At 45.5% G+C, this 18,652-nt stretch overlaps 1 protein-coding gene across 3 annotated transcripts in view; it reads left to right on the top strand.

Annotated features, from left to right (window-relative positions):
* The window catches only part of LOC146797665 (calpain-9-like), a 266,794-nt gene that overhangs the window by 16,650 nt on the left and 231,492 nt on the right, over positions 1-18,652 (top strand). For 2 of the 3 annotated variants that reach the window (XR_014968511.1, XM_085624810.1), the window contains exon 2: positions 11,710-11,902. Coding sequence is in view for 2 of the 3 variants with exons in the window: in XM_085624810.1 (XP_085480936.1) it covers positions 11,723-11,902 (180 nt within the window). In the remaining variant the exon portion in view is untranslated. Of the gene's footprint in view, positions 1-11,709; positions 11,903-18,652 lie in introns of those variants that run through there. The other variant, XM_085624811.1, reaches the window with a different exon arrangement.

The following is an 18,652-nucleotide window of genomic DNA, read 5'->3' as shown; positions in this document are numbered from 1 at the left end:
TGTTCAATGACCCACTTCCCTTCAGAGGGATTGGTTTACTGTGAAAAAATGAAAATGTTATTGCATTATAGCCATGTTCAATTGTTGTGACATTACACATTGTGTACTCTATTTGCCTGTGTATACTCATGCTTACCTATGGTGCGATATTTCAAGCTCTCTCTCCGTGCTTTGTAACATCTCGTAGTGCCCAGCTGAAAGGAGCATAGAGTATGGTGTCGAATAATATGCAAACTTAGTACATACATTTTGTTCCGAAAAATGAGGGGGAACAAACGGGCATAGTTGTTTCCTCTTTTGTAGGGGACATGATTCAGTTTTAAGTCTCCTTCAGACTTTGCAGTATGCTGTTGCTTCTGTGTCATGCATCTATCTTTCAATAGCCTGTGTGTATTCAGACCCCACCTCTGGGGGTACGTGCATCCCTAGCAGTTCTTGTCAATTCCAAAAGCACCTGACGATAACGCTTTCTAATGCACCATTGCCCAGTCAGACCCAGTTCATGATGCATGCCTGTCAGTGTCCCTGGGGGAGCTATCAATGTGCAAAATGCTCCATACCAAACCTGCTCCGAGGAACAAGGCGGGTGGAGCATAGTCCAGAGGGGGATCTGCTGCATGTGACGGCGATATGCTTATGGTAATAAAGCGCAACCAGCCTGGCTACAAGGCCCCTCGCCTTCTCACCAACCATGTGTGGTTGGTAGCACAGAGGCCAAGTAGTAGAGGTTAACCTGTGCGTATACTTATCCTCATCCTTAAGCACCTGTGTGGTGCGGGGAGGACGATCATGGGAGCGTGTGAAACATAGTCCAAACAATGGACCGCTTAGTGCACCGTCAGTGTATTTTAGAGAACATGTCCAGCCATCTCACCGAGTGTGTGTGGCGGGAAAATAGGAGGCCAAGTGATGGGGGTAACGTGCGGTTACCAAACCTCGTCCTCAACACCTAATAAACTCGAAGCCTTGACGGGGGTGTGGCTAATCCACGGCTCATAAGCAGGGGCCAAAGCTACTTGTGATGTTCTAAGTGTACGGGAATAGTGGCTTACCTTGTATTCTTGGTGCACCCAGTCCTCGGAGATGTCAGGCGAGAGTGGCGAAGCTTTTGCCTGCATCGTTGTTAATACGTCTTGGCCGCCAGCACGTCTGGGAGCGTACGTGCCGGTAGCGAGGCTCTAGGGATTATGGGACCTGTAGTCCTGCCATGATTGATGGGGTCTGCAAGGCATCGTCTCTAGGTGTCATGAAAGAGGGAAAAGGACCTCGTATCCTAGTGGTAATGGAAATATGTGAACCAATCCCAAGGCGAGAGGAGACGCTCATCGCGCATGCTGGGAGGGTGGTTCGAAAAACTATGGGGTCTAAAAGGGGTGTTATTAACCACCCCTTGGGGGCAACCAAGCAGGAGCATCGCTGCCCAGGATGGTGTCCGCGTGTCTAAACAATGCAACCCAGTGCAACAAGGCATAAATATGAGCCAATATATTAGGGGGGCATGGACTTTAGAGCTTAGACCCACTCTTGACCATCGTAATAATGGATCACACACAATACCATGACGAATGCATCCGGCAACTCTCTGATGTCATACACTACACCAAACTCCGGAATGACCTGACACCCAGGCTACAGAAAATCATCAAACAATTAGCTGAGACGGGCAGAGAGGAAGGTTGGATAACTAAAAGCAAATGTTTTTTTTTTTTTTACAACTGAGCAAACTACGTTCACCATATTTGTATGTTCATCCCAAGATCCACAAACCTGCTAGACCTCCGCCAGGGAGGCCCATAATATCAGGCATTTGCTCTGTACTAGAGACCCTTTCACAATTTGTGGACTGGTTCTTACGTCCCTTTGTAGCCAAGATGCTATCATATCTACAAGACACAAAACGTACTGAATGTCATCACTGTGATTTCTTTCAACCCCAATATCCACTATCTAGCGTCCTTTGATGTGGAGTCTTTATATACGAATATCCCTCAGAATTACACCTTATTGACCATCAAACCACTCTTGGATGAAAAGTCAGAAGGCAAAATGATACCTACCTCCTTCATAAGCGATTTAACTACCCTGGCAATGAAGGAGAATTTCTTTCAATATCAAGAATCCCTCTTCTGGCAGACATCTGGGACTTCCATGGGGAGCACATTTGCGCCAAGCATGACAAACCTGTAAATGCACCAATTCGAAACCAACCATATCTACCCTCCTGAGAATCCATATAAACAGATTATAACCATATGGAAGAGGTACATTGACGATATTCTGGTCACCTAGGAAGGCGACCAAGAATCCCTCTTGAGTTTTTCTGACTGGCTCAACCCGAGGAATAGGAACTTAACGTTTACCTGTGAGTACAGCAAAACTACGTTACCCTTCCTAGACCTGCTACTGTACCCTAAAGACGGAGCCTTATGTTTCGAATTGTACAGGAAACCCATGTCAAGGAACTCATTACTGTGCTGCAACAGCTATCACCCACGTGCCCTGAGAAACAATTTACCTATAGGACATTTTCTTAGGTTGAGAAGAAATTGTACTGAATTAGAGAAATGCAAGGCCCAGCAACCAAACTCAAAGAAACAATGAACAGGAATACACCCGTTTTCCCAGCAGAGACCGGGCAATAGTTATAACAAAACAACAACGTCTCAGCTGGATATCATTTTTAAAAAAAGGAGCAAGTTTTTTAGTGATATAAATCACAGAGGGAGGGGGAAGAGAAAAAGGGAGACCACAAGAAAAATAGAAAGGAAGTATATATTGTAGGTAGTTTTTTCAGCACTACAGTACAATAAAAGTACAAATGACCAAAAACACACATAGGTGAGCACTGAGCGTGCTAGTGATAGTGACCGGCGCAGTGACACAATGGGTGAAGTGACATGCGGTAGGAACACTATAAGTATATAAACGGCGGTGGGACTGAATATCATTTTTTTACTGTGTGTAATTGAAATGCATACCACATAAGGAAAATTATTCATCCATCGTTTTGAATTAAGAGAAACGGGGCCTGAACATCTCAGAGTAACATTGACTGTATTGCAGGGTCACCTTACGTGAAGAGAAGCAGGGTAGGGTATAACTGCACCTAGGATGAATAAACTATAATGGGTAAAAGGAAAGCACTAACAAACGATCCACCGAGACCATAAAACAAACATTGTTGACATATTTGACTGGGGCGATGGGGGCAATTGAGAAGCAAATATCATGTGTAGTGCAGACATTAGCCACAGGTTCATCAGTAGTAATAGAGTTCCCCGAAAATAAAATCTCCGCCCAGGCAATTTCACAAAGTGACGGTTTACTGGCCATTATACCATCGAATGGCTGTATTCAAGGTGTAATTGATGAAACAATAATTAGTGACCCCGATTCAATTACCTCTCCCCCGCAAAAAAGGAAAAAGAGGCCAATTAAGAAACCCACGGAAAAAAGAGATGAGGTAGAAGGTATAGGGAAATTAACAACTGCAAGAAAAAATATAGCAGTAAGAGTAACATCTGATAAGCGAAATAGATTAGAGAATAAAACAGTGGGACTAAAAGAAGTAGCTGCAAGGAACAGTTCCGAGCAGGGAGAAAAGATTAAGACAAGCAAGAGGGATGATGACTTGGATAAGTTAACTATAGTTATAAAAAGCTTAGAGCAGTATTTAAGAGGCGCGCTTACGAATATTGAGGGTAGGTTGAGTCAGGTAGAGGTTCGGTTAGAAAGATTTCTAGTTAGAAAAGAATAAGTTAGACCACAAGTTAGAATACAACATAGTAAGAATGAAGCAAGTAGTTATAGGGAGCCAGAAAGAAACCAAGTGAGAGAAGATCAGGGTAGGGACATGCGTAGGAATATAAATACACGTTATACGAATTTGCATGCTACGTCAACTTTTGTTCCATCTCAAAATTTAAATCTAAAATCCTTACCCCATGACCAACTAAAAATAACGCAACCTGAAACCCAACACCCGCTAGTATTAAGCCATCTGGATTTACCGCCAGCTTGTACTCCTTTTACAGTTGTGCTTGCAAATGTACCGCAGCAAGGGCCGCAAGACAGCGAGACATGTGAAACACTTAGAAATAAGTAATTGCATTGGCTAAGCACAAAAGTAGGCTCCACGACCAGAATGTTTGAAGAATTTAAAATGGCACGTAGGGTAGGATGGGTAGGCAAAGATAAGAAATGTCTTGCTGGTGACTGCGTGGTTTTAACATTCCGTACTCCACAGCTAGTGGAAAAGATCTTGAGGGAAGGGGGAAACAACACGCTAGAGAGAGGTATTAATATACTACCCCTAGGTTTTTTCTATCACCCACCTCTTGATTTAGAGAAACTTCGTCGGCCTGAGGGTAGTATACAGCCCATATATAATGTTCCAGTAAGAAATCGTTTTAGAATACTATCCTCTTTAGAGGAACTAGATTGACTACGTCATCCGGTAACACCTTTCTTAACTAATCCTAAGAATGACGCGAGTAAGGATTTGGCATCTAGTTATAAAGATCTAGAGGAATTTATTCCAGGCCACGATGAAAGTATACAAGGAAAGGGGCAAAATAAATCGATCAACATGTTGACCATAGTATACTACCTGAGAGCAACAAGAGACTAGATTGTACACCTGAAAAGGTCAGGTTATTAGAAAACAACGAGTGGCCTACCCCAAGAATACCAACAGCTGATGATGGGAATCTTAAGATCACATTTTGGAACATAGCGGGCCTATCATCTAAACTCTCTAACGATTTTATCAGGAAAACTGATATCCTCTGTTTGCAAGAGACATGGGCTCTTAGAGAAATACATATAGACCGGTTTAAAACCTACCATACATCTGCCACCCCATCAGATTTTGGGAGGCCAAAGGGTGGCTTAAGTATATACATTTCAAATATGTTGTCGACAAAAAAAATCTCCTTCATAGCGTCAGAACTAAATTATGACATTAAATATGGACAATTATAATTCTGTAATTATTGTAAATTTTTACAACAACATTGCAAAGGAAAAGGTGGAAGATACTGTGAATCAAATAAGACATGTAGTGCAAAAAATTCAGAACTCAAACTCGGGGAATGCTCAGATTGTATGGGGCGGGGACTTTAATACCACGATATGTCCACATAATAACGATACAACATGTAGATTGGTGGATGAGGAAAATTGTAATTTATTTCATTTCCCGCATTATGTTTATGGAAATGCTTTAGATTTGGGTTTCGTTAATGCATTAGTTTGACCCCCTATCCCATTTTCACAGACTTTTAACGGGAGAGTTTTGAGCTCTACTATAGATTTTATTTTGTTCTCGAATCGTTTTCCACATTGTATAACAGGATATAAAGTGCATAAAATAGCTATTAGTGATCACTTCCCACTAACTGCGACGATACTGTGGAAAAAGTCAAATCAGAATTTTAACAAAGGACGGGTCCAAACAATTACTAATTTGGAGATTGATAAAGTCAATGGTTATTCACTGAAGTGGGAAAAGGTCGACCCAGACAAAATAACAAGGTCAGTGGTTGGGAAGGCACTGGATTTAATAATGAAATGTTTAAACGAAAATACATCACAGGAGACGGAGCTTAAAAGTTTTTTACATATAACAGAAATAATAAAAAACTGCCTGAAAGTAGAGATAAAAAGGGGGACAGTAAAGAAAAAGGGGTGGTTTAACACAGATTGCACGAAAGCCCATTCCGCACTCAAAAAAGCAATTCATAATAAGAACAAAGATAAGACAGATATAACGCGGAGTAGGATGGCCTATACCCAAGTGGTAAAATTGCGGAAAAAAGAAATAAAAGAATCCACTTGGGTGGATATGCATAGGGCCAGCTTAACAAAAGACAGTAGGGCTTTCTGGCGAGTGGTTAGATCTCCTTTTTTTAGTTCAGACGGAAAGCCTTCAATCGAAATAGCAATTGATGAAAGTCAGTGGGTGGAGCATTTTTCAAATTGTTTTGGACAGGCAGAGGTGGTTGTTGATAGCCAAGATACCTTATCCATAATGGCTAATGAAGTAGTAAACTACCCGATAGATGTCCTCTTCACCTCAAAAGAAGTTCAAGCAGCAATGAACACAAGTAAGGGAAGTAAGGCCCCCGGGCCTGATGGTGTCCCTGTGGACATATATAAGCATAACCCAGATCTTTGGGCTCTATTGCTAACCCGCGTCCTGAACGCTGCCACCACGAGGGGACTAATTGAAACATGGTCTAATTCTATCATGGTCCCCATCTATTAAAAACGAGATAGGCAGAATCCAGCCTGCTACAGACCCATTTCCCTATTGGATTCATTGGGGAAGGTAGCGGGCACGATACTGCTTAACCGCCTTCAACAATGGGCTGAGGAGAAGAATATACTCTCGGACCTTCAGTTTGGATTCAGGGAAGGGTTGAGTACAATCGACCAAGGGCTTAATTTGTCTATACTTATGGCTTAATATACGAAGGCAAGGAAGGGGAAAATCCACTTGGCGTTTGTCGACCTTTACGCCGCCTTCGATTGTGTTATCTATGAGAAACTGTGGAGCATCTTAGTGACAATGGGGGTAGAGGCTCCCTTAATCCATTTTCTGAAAGCACTATATACTAATGCAAAAGCTTGCGTCCGCTATGGGCTTAATGGGGAATGTACAGCACTATTCCAGGTGAAGAGAGGCGTAAGACAGGGGTGTGTCCTTGCACCCTTCCTTTTTACACTATACATAAATGGCCTAGAAAAGGTAATGTTGGAGGAGTGCCGGGACTTACCCCAGTTGGAAAGACGACCAATACCCGTATTATTATACGCAGACGACGACGTTATTATGGCTAGGACCCCATTGGCGTTGCAACGGGCACTAGAATCCTACAATGTTTTCATGAAGAAATTAGATTTGCAAATAAATGTCACAAAAACCTATGTAATGAATTGTGGCAGGGGTGGTAAGAAGCAGCAGGATATTTTTTTAAATGGGAAGAAGCTGGCGACTACTTCTACCTACCCCTATTTAGGGATATTAATTGACGATAAGGGTTCTTGGGGTCAAGCTATTAATATTAGGAAGCTTCTGTTTATGAGAACCACGACGGCTCTTGTAAATGTTTCACAAAAATTGGGCAAGAGGCCCCCAACTGAATTAATTAAGATCCAGAAAGCTAAATGTATAACTGTAGCAACATATGGGGCAGGGCTATGGGGCCATCGAAATATATTAGAAATGCAGAAAGTGGATGAATGCGTTTCTTAGGTATCTATTGGCCGTGCCTAGAACTACATCTACTTTTATTTGTCATACCGAATTAAGTTTGCCCTACATTACCGATATTATAAAGGTGCAACCGGTCGTCTTATGGCATCGGATTTGGAAGTTACAGAAAAATACATTTAATCAGTTGGTACTGCAAGATAGCCTAAAACAAGAACATACCCTAGAGATAGGATGGATGAGGTACATAAGGGATTTTATGACTGTTCTTGGAAAACCGGAATATTATTACAACCCCCTGACAATTTGTGCCATTTCAGGAAAAGAATTTAAAAAACAGTGTATGCAGCACATGGAGACTATTAGATTTGCGAATGAGGCATTAAAACCTACAGTCCAATCAAACCAATTGATAACCGTATCTTTTAATATTCAACCATACCTTCAATATACCTTAAAAGGGTATGACAGATTTGCCCTTACCCGCTTCAGGTTAAATGTTTTTCATAGGTTGGTCAGTTTTCCAATGGTTAATGATTGGTCCAAAAATGTATTGAACTGTCCGTGTGATAATTTGTCTTCGCAATCGACGATTGATGTTATTTTTTAATTTTCATCAGGATTTAAGAAAAGTGGATAAAACCCATATTAAAAATATGGGGTCTGCGACAATGCCGCCCACTCTTCATTGCACTCCAATTTTTAGATAATGAATGTTTAATAAGCAATGTTGCCTCATTTCTGAAGAAAACAATCAAATGTAGAAAACAATTTGACTTGGACTCCCTCGATTGTAATACTATGGTGGTCTTGTAACCTTCTTCTGTGAAGATCGCTAAGAGACTAGAATGTAAGGATGAAGGTTCAACCACTTTTTAATTTTTCATACGAATAATTGAAAATCTTTGGAAATTTTTTATAGTGTTTTTAACTTAAATTTTGGAATACTGATCTCACCGCCTATAGAAGCAATGAAACGTGAGAGATATTTTACAACTGTATTAATATTTTAACAGAAAACAAGTTAACTGTGAAAATGTTTTTAAATGATTTTGAATCAGTGAATAATTAATTGGTAATTTTTTATATACTTATATGTATGCTTTTATGATTTTTATGTGATAAAAATCGAATAAAGTACTATGAGTGATATGAGTGACCAGAGGACCTTGCGGACTTCTGTTCAGGACTGGTTTCTCTCCCTGGCATCAGGCAGCTGCTTCTGGGTATCCCACTCCCTGGGAACATGCTGGGTTTCTCCTCCTGTAGGACCAGGTTCTCACATTTTAAGAAGTGACATGCGGATCCACTGTATAAGGCTTCAGAATTGATTTGTGCGGGTTCTTTTCAAATATAATTTTCAGGCTGCTCTCCAGCACATCCTGTGTGAAAAGTGATGATTCTCACAGCAGGTAACGATGGGATGTCTCCAATAGTGGTATCCAACATAAGGGGACAATAATGTGTGGGCTCTCTGCACCTAGCTTTCACCAGCCTTCTTGAAGCAGTAATCAGGGACGGACAAAAGAGCAGGCCTGTCCTAGAAATGTCCTCATGGTGAGCAACAGAAATTGCAGTTCCACCCCTTGCCCCAAATGATTCATTAAGAACTAATCAGTAGTCCGTTCATTCCAGGGCCTCATGGAATCTCTTAAGGTAGCCCTGTCTCTGTCCTCCTCGTTCCACTGTCTAGGTCTCCACACTCCAGGAGCAGAAATGAGGCAATACACTTTAACTGTCTGGGGGAGGATGTCCTTATCCTCCATCATGTGACAAGCTAAACCAGAGGGAACCAAAATGTATCCCATTGGCTTTAATGCTCATAGAGGGCATGTGGTCCTACTACCATACATGTGCCACACACACTGCACATACATGCACACAGGATGTCAGGTGGAGGTTGTGGGAATCACATAACAGTGGCACTTTACACAAGAAGGGTCAGTAGGCCATGCTGTCTCTCACCCTGAGTAAAAGTTCTGGTCTCACTTTAGATTCACAATAAACAGTACGCTGCCTCCGCAGCTTGATGTGATAAACCCAAGGCATGGACAGGAGACCACCGCCAACTATAAGGGTATGCCTTGTGCAGCCCTTCATGCCACAGAATAGGTTCTGCACCTCACATTAACTGGAACAGGCCTAAGCCTTGACCCACATGCTTAGCGTGACCCCAGCATCAAAGTAAAAGCTAGGACACAAGTTTCATAAGCAGTTTGGCACTTAGGACAGGGATACATGTCTGATCACCATGCAGTGGGATTTCCATACTTTCAGCATATTGGCACTGAGACATCCTCTGTGGAACATTTTATGTTTTGTGACATACTTAGAGTAGGAGGAAGGGTGTCCCAAGCTGGTAGGAGAGAATTTAACCTAATGATTGTGGAGAAGGAGAAAATAGATGGTCTAGGCATAATTAAACTTCAAACCACTCTTTCCCATCCAGCCCATAACCTACCCAAGAAACTGACATGCCTTCAACCTTGGAACTGACGGCCACTGAAAATATTTGAGCATGATCTACTTACGAAAGAAAAAAACCTAACTTTCTATGAAGGCTTGTGAAGACCGCCATATAAATGTTGAAAGGGAGTGGGCAATAGAGGGAACTTTACAGAAATTGTAGGAAGCTGACTCCTAATTAATGATATACCAAAAGAGGTATACAGAGCAAAGACTCCAGGTATTCCCTCACTACAGGACGGGGTTTGCTCTAGGAATCCCAAGGTGCTCTTCTAAGGGGTAGTGTGGCTGAGCATTCTACGGCTTATCAGAGAGGAGTTTTAGACATTGGTTACTCACTAAGGAGATCCACACCAATTTATAAGAATAACACTTAACTTTATATAACTTTAGGCACCAAGATCATCAAAATCAGGTAAGTACTTTTAAAATAGCAGGTTTGAAGAAAACAGGTTTTTGATACTTAAAATGGAAGTCCTTTGCTGCAATGTTAACCTAGGAAGGAAACTTGCGCTGCATATGGTCACTTAACGACGACTTACAAAACCCTTCTCTGGGACTTAAGGTGAGTATAGGGCAAGGTCCAACGCAGCACCAACTGGTCGCCTCTGGAGGCACTGGGGCGTCCGGGTGCAGAGGTGTGTGATTTTGATACTTTAAATTGTAATTGAAGCCCTTTGCTGTGATGACTCATGAAGGAAAAACATGTATTGTATTAGAGTACTCAACAGCGACTCAAGAGCCCATATTTTCTGTAATTAAGGTAAGGAGCATGGAGCAAGGTCCAGGGCAGCACCAGCAGTTCGCTTTGGGCAGCAGTGGGGCAGCCGGGTGCAGAGTTACATTACAACGTTGGGTGCCCCATTCAAGTCTATGGAGATCAATCTGTCGGAAAAGAGGCTGCAGGCTCAGACTGGGGGACCAGTTGTGTTGACCAACAGGGGGGCTCCACTCTTGTGAGGACGTGGGGATGCCTTTTGTCCCCTTTTCCAGGGGCTACGGGTGCAGAGGTGTCTTTAGGCATCTGATTTTTCATCACTGGGAGCACTCGCAGCAGAGGGGACCTACAAACAGAGGATGCAGGCAGCGTCGGGAAGTCCACAGTGGGCAAGTCCAAGGTGGGCTTTGTCTCTGGAGGGCTGGGGAACCACACTGACACCGTTGACCCATTTCAGCTCAGGCTAGGAAGCACAGGTGTAGTCGTGTTTTGCGGCATTGGGTTTTTGTGGTCCGAAGCACTCAGTCTTCTTTGGGGAGCCTGCAGGATGGAGGGAAGCAGCTCCGCTGCTCTACAGGAGTTCTTGAGTCTTTACTAAAGGCAAGCAGTCCTCCTAGACTTTGGAGGCACAACAGCTGGAAGACGAGATATCTTTGGTGCACTTTCGACGGGGGACAGTAGAGAGGCCAGCAGGGCTGGTGCCAAGTCAGTTGCTTTTCTTCAGTCTTCTGCTTTTGTAGCTCTTCAATGTCCTTCTTCTTGTTAGGTCATCAGGATCTGATTTCCTGGTGCCAGGGCTACCCTAAATGCTGAGTTTCGGGACGTTAGGGGAGTAGCCAGCTACTTACCCCTGGGACACTACGCCCTCTATATAACAATTTCCTGGAGAAGTGGCCATAACCCTGTCCCAGAGAGCCTAAATTTGCTATCACAAGATGGCCACTTCTGAAAAGTCACATCCCCTTCAGGTAGCTCAATTCAGGGGTGGTGCTCACCTGAGGGGGGACTCGCCTGTTTGCCTAGCTAATTTTCCCACCTGCCCACATGCCATAGAGCTCTGGACAAAAGGGAGTTGGTTTCCAGAATGAGAATGTTCCAGAATGAGCTATTTTTTGCCGAACCCATTTTGTTGGTATTTGAAAGAAACCGTACATCCACTAGTATTTAAGAACAATACATTGGAGGTGTTACCCAAGTATGACAGCTTATCATGCCCTGATGCATAACAAGTTCTAGTATATTTTATGCTCTTATAGTTTGCAAAGCTTAAATGTGTTCTTTGATCATGTGTTTTTTCACATCATCCTAGGTCACTAAAAGCAATGGGATCCCCTGCATACAAGAGAGCCCGTTTGATGGAAGAGCCGTGCCCACCAGCAGAACAAACCCTCCCTCAGACCGACAATAAAGGTAGCAACCAGGCGCTATTTATGGACCCCAGTTTTCCTGTTGATTCAGTGCTTCTTACAGAAGAAGGCAATGTTATATGGAAACGACCAAAGGTATGTATATTATATCTAAACGCTCCTTTTTAAATTCCAAGGTTTATTTCTAAAAGGTATAATTTGGGTGTGCACAATGGAAATATTTTATGCAACTAAATTTATGAAGGCAGTACATAACATTTGACAAAGTGCAGGCGCTACAAAGCACAAAGTGATGGAGCTGCAAAATGTGAATAACTAGGCCTGGACTGACCATATGGGATGCAGACAAACTCTTGTTGGGTTGGGGGGACACAGTTTTATTTGTAATCTTGGATGGGTTGCTACGTCCAGTTTTTAGCCCAGTGCATTAGAGCATGACAAGACAACATAAATCAGTTAACGTGTATAAATAAGAGATTGGTTCAAGCTGTTTACATCTGTGTAAAACTATTTTAAAAATCTGCAGAAATGTTTTTCAGACTTCTATAGGGGAACATGATGCGGGTGAGAAGCTCCGAAGCTTGGGGTGCAAAATTTAGGCTGTTTGGAGAGGGCACATTTTGATAGATTGTATTCTTTGTGCCATGGGTTCAACCGTGTCTGCTGTGTTTCTCAACAGTTTGATTTCTTCTCTATATCGAGCACAATAGTTCTCATGGGTCAACTGAATATCTTTGTGAGTCCCCCCCACCCATAGTTAAGCCTCGCTGGATGATGGCACAAAGACAGTCAAGCTTTAGCTACATCTGTCTCCTACCAGTCATGGGGAGCTGGCAGTCAAGCCACTCTAGACTCCACATCCATCTTCATATGATAGAAGTGGAGAGGTGCTGGACAAAGAGACATACAGCAGTGCAGTTCACCATGGTAGTGTTACTATCTCTGTGCTGAACTATGCTTCTGGGTCGGAGAATGGTAGGCAGGGAAAGGTGATAGGAATCTCTTCTGTGTTGTGGTGAACTGGATCTGGAGATTCCACGCCAACATAAAAAAAAGTACTATTTGAATCTCTCCACCTTTTTTTATTCCTTGAATGAGGCTTGTTTCCTGTTCCACAGAAGCAAAAAAAAACTCCTTATGAGACAAGAAATCAAAAATATGTCCTCACTTGGTTCAAATGGAGGAGAATGGGCTACCCCCAAAAATAAATGCACATGCCAAGATAGAGGAATCACCTTCTGGGAAGGATTGAGACTTGGTCAACTCTTCAGAAGCCTAGTCACTGAGGAATCTAGAACCTCCAACTACTCTTCCTTCCCAGTGACCTTAAAATCTTTGATAGAATTTAAGGTTAGCTCCAGCCAAACTCATTTAAAAAGCAAAACATCTAATAGCAGATGCAAATTATGCATGGAAAGATAGGGTGAGGAGTAGGACTACCTTAAATAATCACCAGGACTGGAAAGAAACTCAATGGTGATAATACTTCAGAGTGGACACCTCCGTAGAGCAAATGCGGCTTTGAAAGAGCCAACTGTACTAAACCTAGCCTTTCAGTTTCCAGGCGTCTATCCTCATGCTAGAAAATGAGAGGGGAGACAAACCCATGGATGTTACTGGAATGGGAGCAGAGATATTACCCAAGTCGCCCCACTGCCACCTGCAGAACCAGAGGAAACCACCTCAGCAAAGCTACTGAGGTAGAACCACCAAACTGATGCCTTCTCCAGTGCATGTGGGAGGCTGTCCTTCTGGATTAGTGAAAAGGAGGATATATGTATAGAGGTTCCTGTGCCATAGGTAAATCAATGTATTTACCTTTCTGTGTCAGGGAACTCAAATACCGGGAGAGGGAACGTGGTACCTCCATGTCCCATTTCTTGGCAAACAGGTCCAGCACTGGACAGCTGACCCAGCAGCACAGTACACAATTTAGCAGATCTGCCCACTGATTAACAACTTACTGAAGGAGAACCTTCATAACGGAAAACATCTACTTCTGTGCCCAGCGCAAGGGGTACGTAGCCACAGCTGCCAAACTCTTCCCTCTGGAATCCTACCTAATGATAAAGGATTTGGCCACCTAATTGACAGTTCTTACCAAGAATGGTAGACTTTGAAGAGTTGGAGCAGTTACCAACAACAACCTGCGGACAACCTCCAGCTCCCTCTAATTGGAGGAGTGTGACCTTTCTCGAGAGTCAAGATTCGTCCCCTTCCTCAAAGGGGCTAGATGAAGCAACAGTGGGAGAGAATGGTGGAGTAATGGAGAACCTGCTATCATTTCAAAGAAATCCTGTGATTCCAGATTCCAGTGCCCGAGAAGACGATGCACCAACATGCTTGTAATAGTACCTGGCCCATGGGACCAGGAACACTGCCAAAACTGTATGACCCTCACTTTAGAGCCAATCTCAAACTGGGACTGCCTTTAGCTGACAAAATGTAATCCGTTTTACCTGAATGGCTTGAATCCTACGTTCTTGCAGATACATCCTGCTGATTTCAGTGTGAAAGCCTGCTTCATTGAATTCTAGTGATTAAGAGGGGAAAAGATTACTTTTGAGAAGGTTGAGTGGCAGGCCATGAGCAGGTGAGTCTGAGAACTAAAGAGTCACTAGCTGAATTGAAGGAGCGTTGCCCAACCAGTCACCCAGCTAGGTATGAACCATGATCCCATCTGAATGAATTGTTCCCACCAGAGGGCCCAATACCTTGGTGAACACTAGGCACAGCTTTGAGGGTGAATGGTAAAATTGTGATTTGAAAATGTTTGCCACACATGGTGAATTGAAGACATTTCCATTAATTCTTACTTATCAGCTCATATAGATGGGCATCTTCTCAATCTAATTCCGCTAGAAAATCCTGTGACCGAACCAACTGACTCATGTTTGCTCTCCATATGGAACAGCAAACTTGAAACCCATATGTTCAACTCCTTCCAATTCAACACCAGCTAAAGCCTCCCATTACATTTTGGAACGCCAACAAAGATGAAAGGAAATCAGCTTCCAAATTCTGTCCTGGGTACTGGTATTACTGTCTTTTTCCAATATTAATTACTGATTCTCCTCCAGCAATGCATGATACCAGATGAGAAATGTAGATGTAGAGGTGAGTTCATTCATACCTTTCAAACATGTCACCAGTCATACCATAAGGCACCATTTGAGAAGCAAGGCCAACATTTTAATGTACATAAGATAGCACCTGTTGCACCATTTCTATGACCAAGAGGCTTCTCTATAGACTTGGTTTAGCATCCTCCTCCTCAGAGCAGGAGGTCACTACCCTTGCTGATGCTATCAGCAGGCATTGCTGGTAATATTGCAGCATCAATATGGCCTGGTACTCCCCCAAGTCCCCTCTTTAACTTTTGATACCCACAGCCAGCCCTTGTCCAGATGAGGTCTCCCTCCCTCCAGGCAAGTATTGAGACCACAACAATTTTTGAATTTTTGGATTAGGGGGGAGTAACCCCCCCCCCCCCCAACCTACCAAAACGCCCTCTATTGGACGCCTAATGGGGGAGGTGGTAGTGCTCCCACCTCCCCCTTTCCCCCGGGGACCGGTCCGACCGCCATAAGGGCGGCGCGCGCTAGTTAGCGCTCAGCCTTGCTCATGATTGGCTGCACAGGACTATGTATCCCATGTTGTCGAGGTACGGTACTCTGCCCTCCCCTACCAACACCATCAACTGCAGGATGACGCTGCATGTAAAGGAGCCGAGTTCCTCATCACAGACTTCCTGCGCTGCTTGGTGTGTGTGGCCATACTTTCAACCAACATCCCATTAGATCTACAAATGGGAGGCTGGCAACACCCATTCTGTAGTAGGGGATCTCTGTGTATAGTCATAATCTATGAATAGTCCCGCCCATGTGCGGGGACCCCGGAGCAATCAAAATATCTCTTAAGCTGTCCAGCATTTGGAAACCTGCAAAGACACTTAAGAGACAGACAAAATAATACAGCCTAATAACAATATGGCTGCACTGGCCAGCACTTCCTCTGAAGTGAACACAAAAGCCAAAATAAAGTTTAAATGTCATTTTTATTCACATCTGACATGTTCCTTTATTGTATCACACTCCCTTCACCAAAATCCCTTTAAACAATAGAGAGGAAGGGGTGGACAGACAAGCCCTATAGGCTGTCATTATGTGTCTGCTAAAGGGATACCGTGCCTTTAAGAAACTCTCCAGAGACCCCCGGTATCCCAGGATGCACAGCCAAAGCAAGTTACTTTCAGTTCTTTTTTCCGGCTCCTGCTAGCAGGACCCTGGAGCTTGAGCTCTATCCTTTTGGGTGGATATTTGGACCAAATTTTTTGGATAAATAGTGTGTTCATTCGACGTCTAGAGCCTTTCTCTACTGCATCCTGCATTTTGGTGCACTTTGCCCACTCTGAGCATGGCTTTATTTGATAAATGCCCTGAGTGTGGGAGGAAGAAGGCCAAGACGGACCCACATGATGTCTGTATCCTCTGCTTGTCATCCTCACATGTCCCTGCTGCATGTGCCATCTGCAAGACCTTCTCCAAGAGGACCCTGAGGGACAGAGAGAAGATTCGCCTCCAGGGACAGGAGATGCAGAGGACAGGTGGGACTTCGGGGCATGGAGGATCTCATTCCCCTTCCTCTGCCCATGCTTCAGCCACTGGAGGGACCTCCGGGCAGAAAAAGCAGCAGAAACGACACCTACCGGCTGGTAGGTCGCGTTCGACGTCGAAGGCGACGACGTCGACGGCGAGAGGTAAAGCGCCGGTGTGTTCGCCGTCGATCAAGGGCTCTGGATCGCGGCGTTCGACGTCGAGAGAGGGGCCGGCGGGACCTAGGACTGGGTCGCCGTCGAGGATTCCACAGTCGACGTCGACACACCATAGACGTCGTACCGAGCCCCGCGATGGATCGACGCCGACGACATCGACGCCGAGACACCGGCGACTGCCATCGAGACGAAGAAGATCGCCGTCGAGGCACGGATCGCCGTCGAGGCACGGATTGCCGTCGAGGCACAGATCGCCGTCGAGGCACAGATCGCCGTCGAGGCACAGATCGCCGTCGAGGCGAAGGAGATCAACGTCGAGGCGAAGGAGATCGGCGTCGAGGAGACATCGTCCGACGTCGACGTCGAGAGACTCTCCGTCGACCCGACGTTCGACGTCGAGGGGCCACCGGTCGACGTCGAGGGGACGCCGGACGGCGAGGAGACGCCGTACGAGGTCGACCATCAGTTCAACGTCGGTGACATCTGGTAACACGTCTTCGGTGATTACGATCTCCAGTCGTGGATCTAGGAGACGGCGGCGCTCCCCCTCGTTGGCCTCATCACGGGATAGGCCCGCCAAGAAGAGAAGGGTGTCCGGGAGTCCGGACAGTGCTGGTCCTGGTTCTCCTGCAAGGAGTGATGGAGCTCCGCAGCCTCTCCCTCAGCCGCTGCCTCGGAAGCCTCCTACGCCTCCTCCGCCTCCTCCTCCTCCTCCTCCTCATCCGCCTCCTAAGCGGCCTATGCCACCTCCGCCACCGCCGGTGCCTCAGCTCCCGCCGTCTCCTCGGCTACCGGCGATTCCTAAGGCTCCACGCCGACAGAGGTCACGCTCTAGATCTCGCCGGAGGTCACGGAGTAGACACAGGTCGTCCACTCGCACAAGGCATGGACGACGGAGGTATAGATCTCGTTCCAGATGCTCGAGGTATACGGACTCTTCTGGCAATGGGCGGCTCTCCCCATCGCTGTCGGAAACTCCGCCTACTCGAATCTCGCCGGTGGATGATATTGCCACTTTCCAGGATGTGCTGATGAGGGGGGCGGCGAAATTGGGAATCTCCGTAGCAGTCCGTGATATTTGAGACATTGCACAAGGCTCACCTGTCACGCCCCCTCCTTCCTTTGGTGCCGGGTTTGGAGGAACCAGCCATGGAGGTTTTCTTGACACCTGCAGTGTTGAAGTCTGCTCCCTCACGGTTGCAGAAGAAGTACAGGGCCCCTGATTCGGACCCGGCGTTCCTCAGGGTGGACCCTCCCCCAGACTCTGTCATTGTGGTTGCGGCTCGTAAACAACACTCCACGACGCCCTCTTCCACGGCTCCTCCGGATAAGGAGAGCCGCAAGATGGACTCCTTGGGGAGGAGAATGTGCTCTACGTCGGCCACGACTATGAAGGCTGCTAGCGCCTCTGCCCTGCTGGGGCGCTATGACCGGTCGCTTTGGGACTCTCTGCAACAGTTTGCTGCCTCCCTGCCTAGGGACAAAAGGGAGGACTTCCAGGAGGTGCTGAACGAGGGCATGATGGTCTCCAACCAGATCATCAGTGCGGCGGGGGATGTATCGTTGCTGGCGGCCCATGGGTACTGTCATGGAGTACACATGAGGAGACATTCCTGGCTGAGGCTTACCTCTCTCAAACCTGAAGCGCAGCAAAAGATTGCGAACTTGCCTTTCTCTGGCTCGACGTTGTTCGGGTCACATGCGGATGACGAGATGGCCCGCATGAAGGCCGAAGCAGAAACCCTGAAGGCCGTGGGGTTGGAAAGACCCAAGGAGCAGAAGAAGTCATTCCGTTCCTATGGCAGGCGTTATTCTAAGCAACGCGGTCAAGGGCGCCAGTCTGGTCACCAACAACAGCACCAGCAACAACAACAGTTCCCGAGGCAGTCCTTTCAGAAGCGCCAGAGGGGCAGAGGCCAGCATCAATCCTCGTCGGGGAACAAAGGCCCGGCCGGGTCGAAGCCCTGAAAGGTCACTTCCCCCTCGTCAGTTACCCGCTCCGGTGGGGGGAAGTATTCAATTCTACCTGGCAGAGTGGAGGACAATAACTCAGGACAAGTGGGTGCTGAATATTGTTTGCAATGGATACAGTCTTCGTTTCACCAGCCCGC

Source organism: Triturus cristatus, chromosome 9 (genome assembly GCF_964204655.1).
Source record: "Triturus cristatus chromosome 9, aTriCri1.1, whole genome shotgun sequence".
NCBI lineage: Eukaryota > Metazoa > Chordata > Amphibia > Caudata > Salamandridae > Triturus > Triturus cristatus.
Note: the sequence above shows the minus strand (reverse complement) of the source record. Positions and strands in the feature narration are given on the sequence as shown.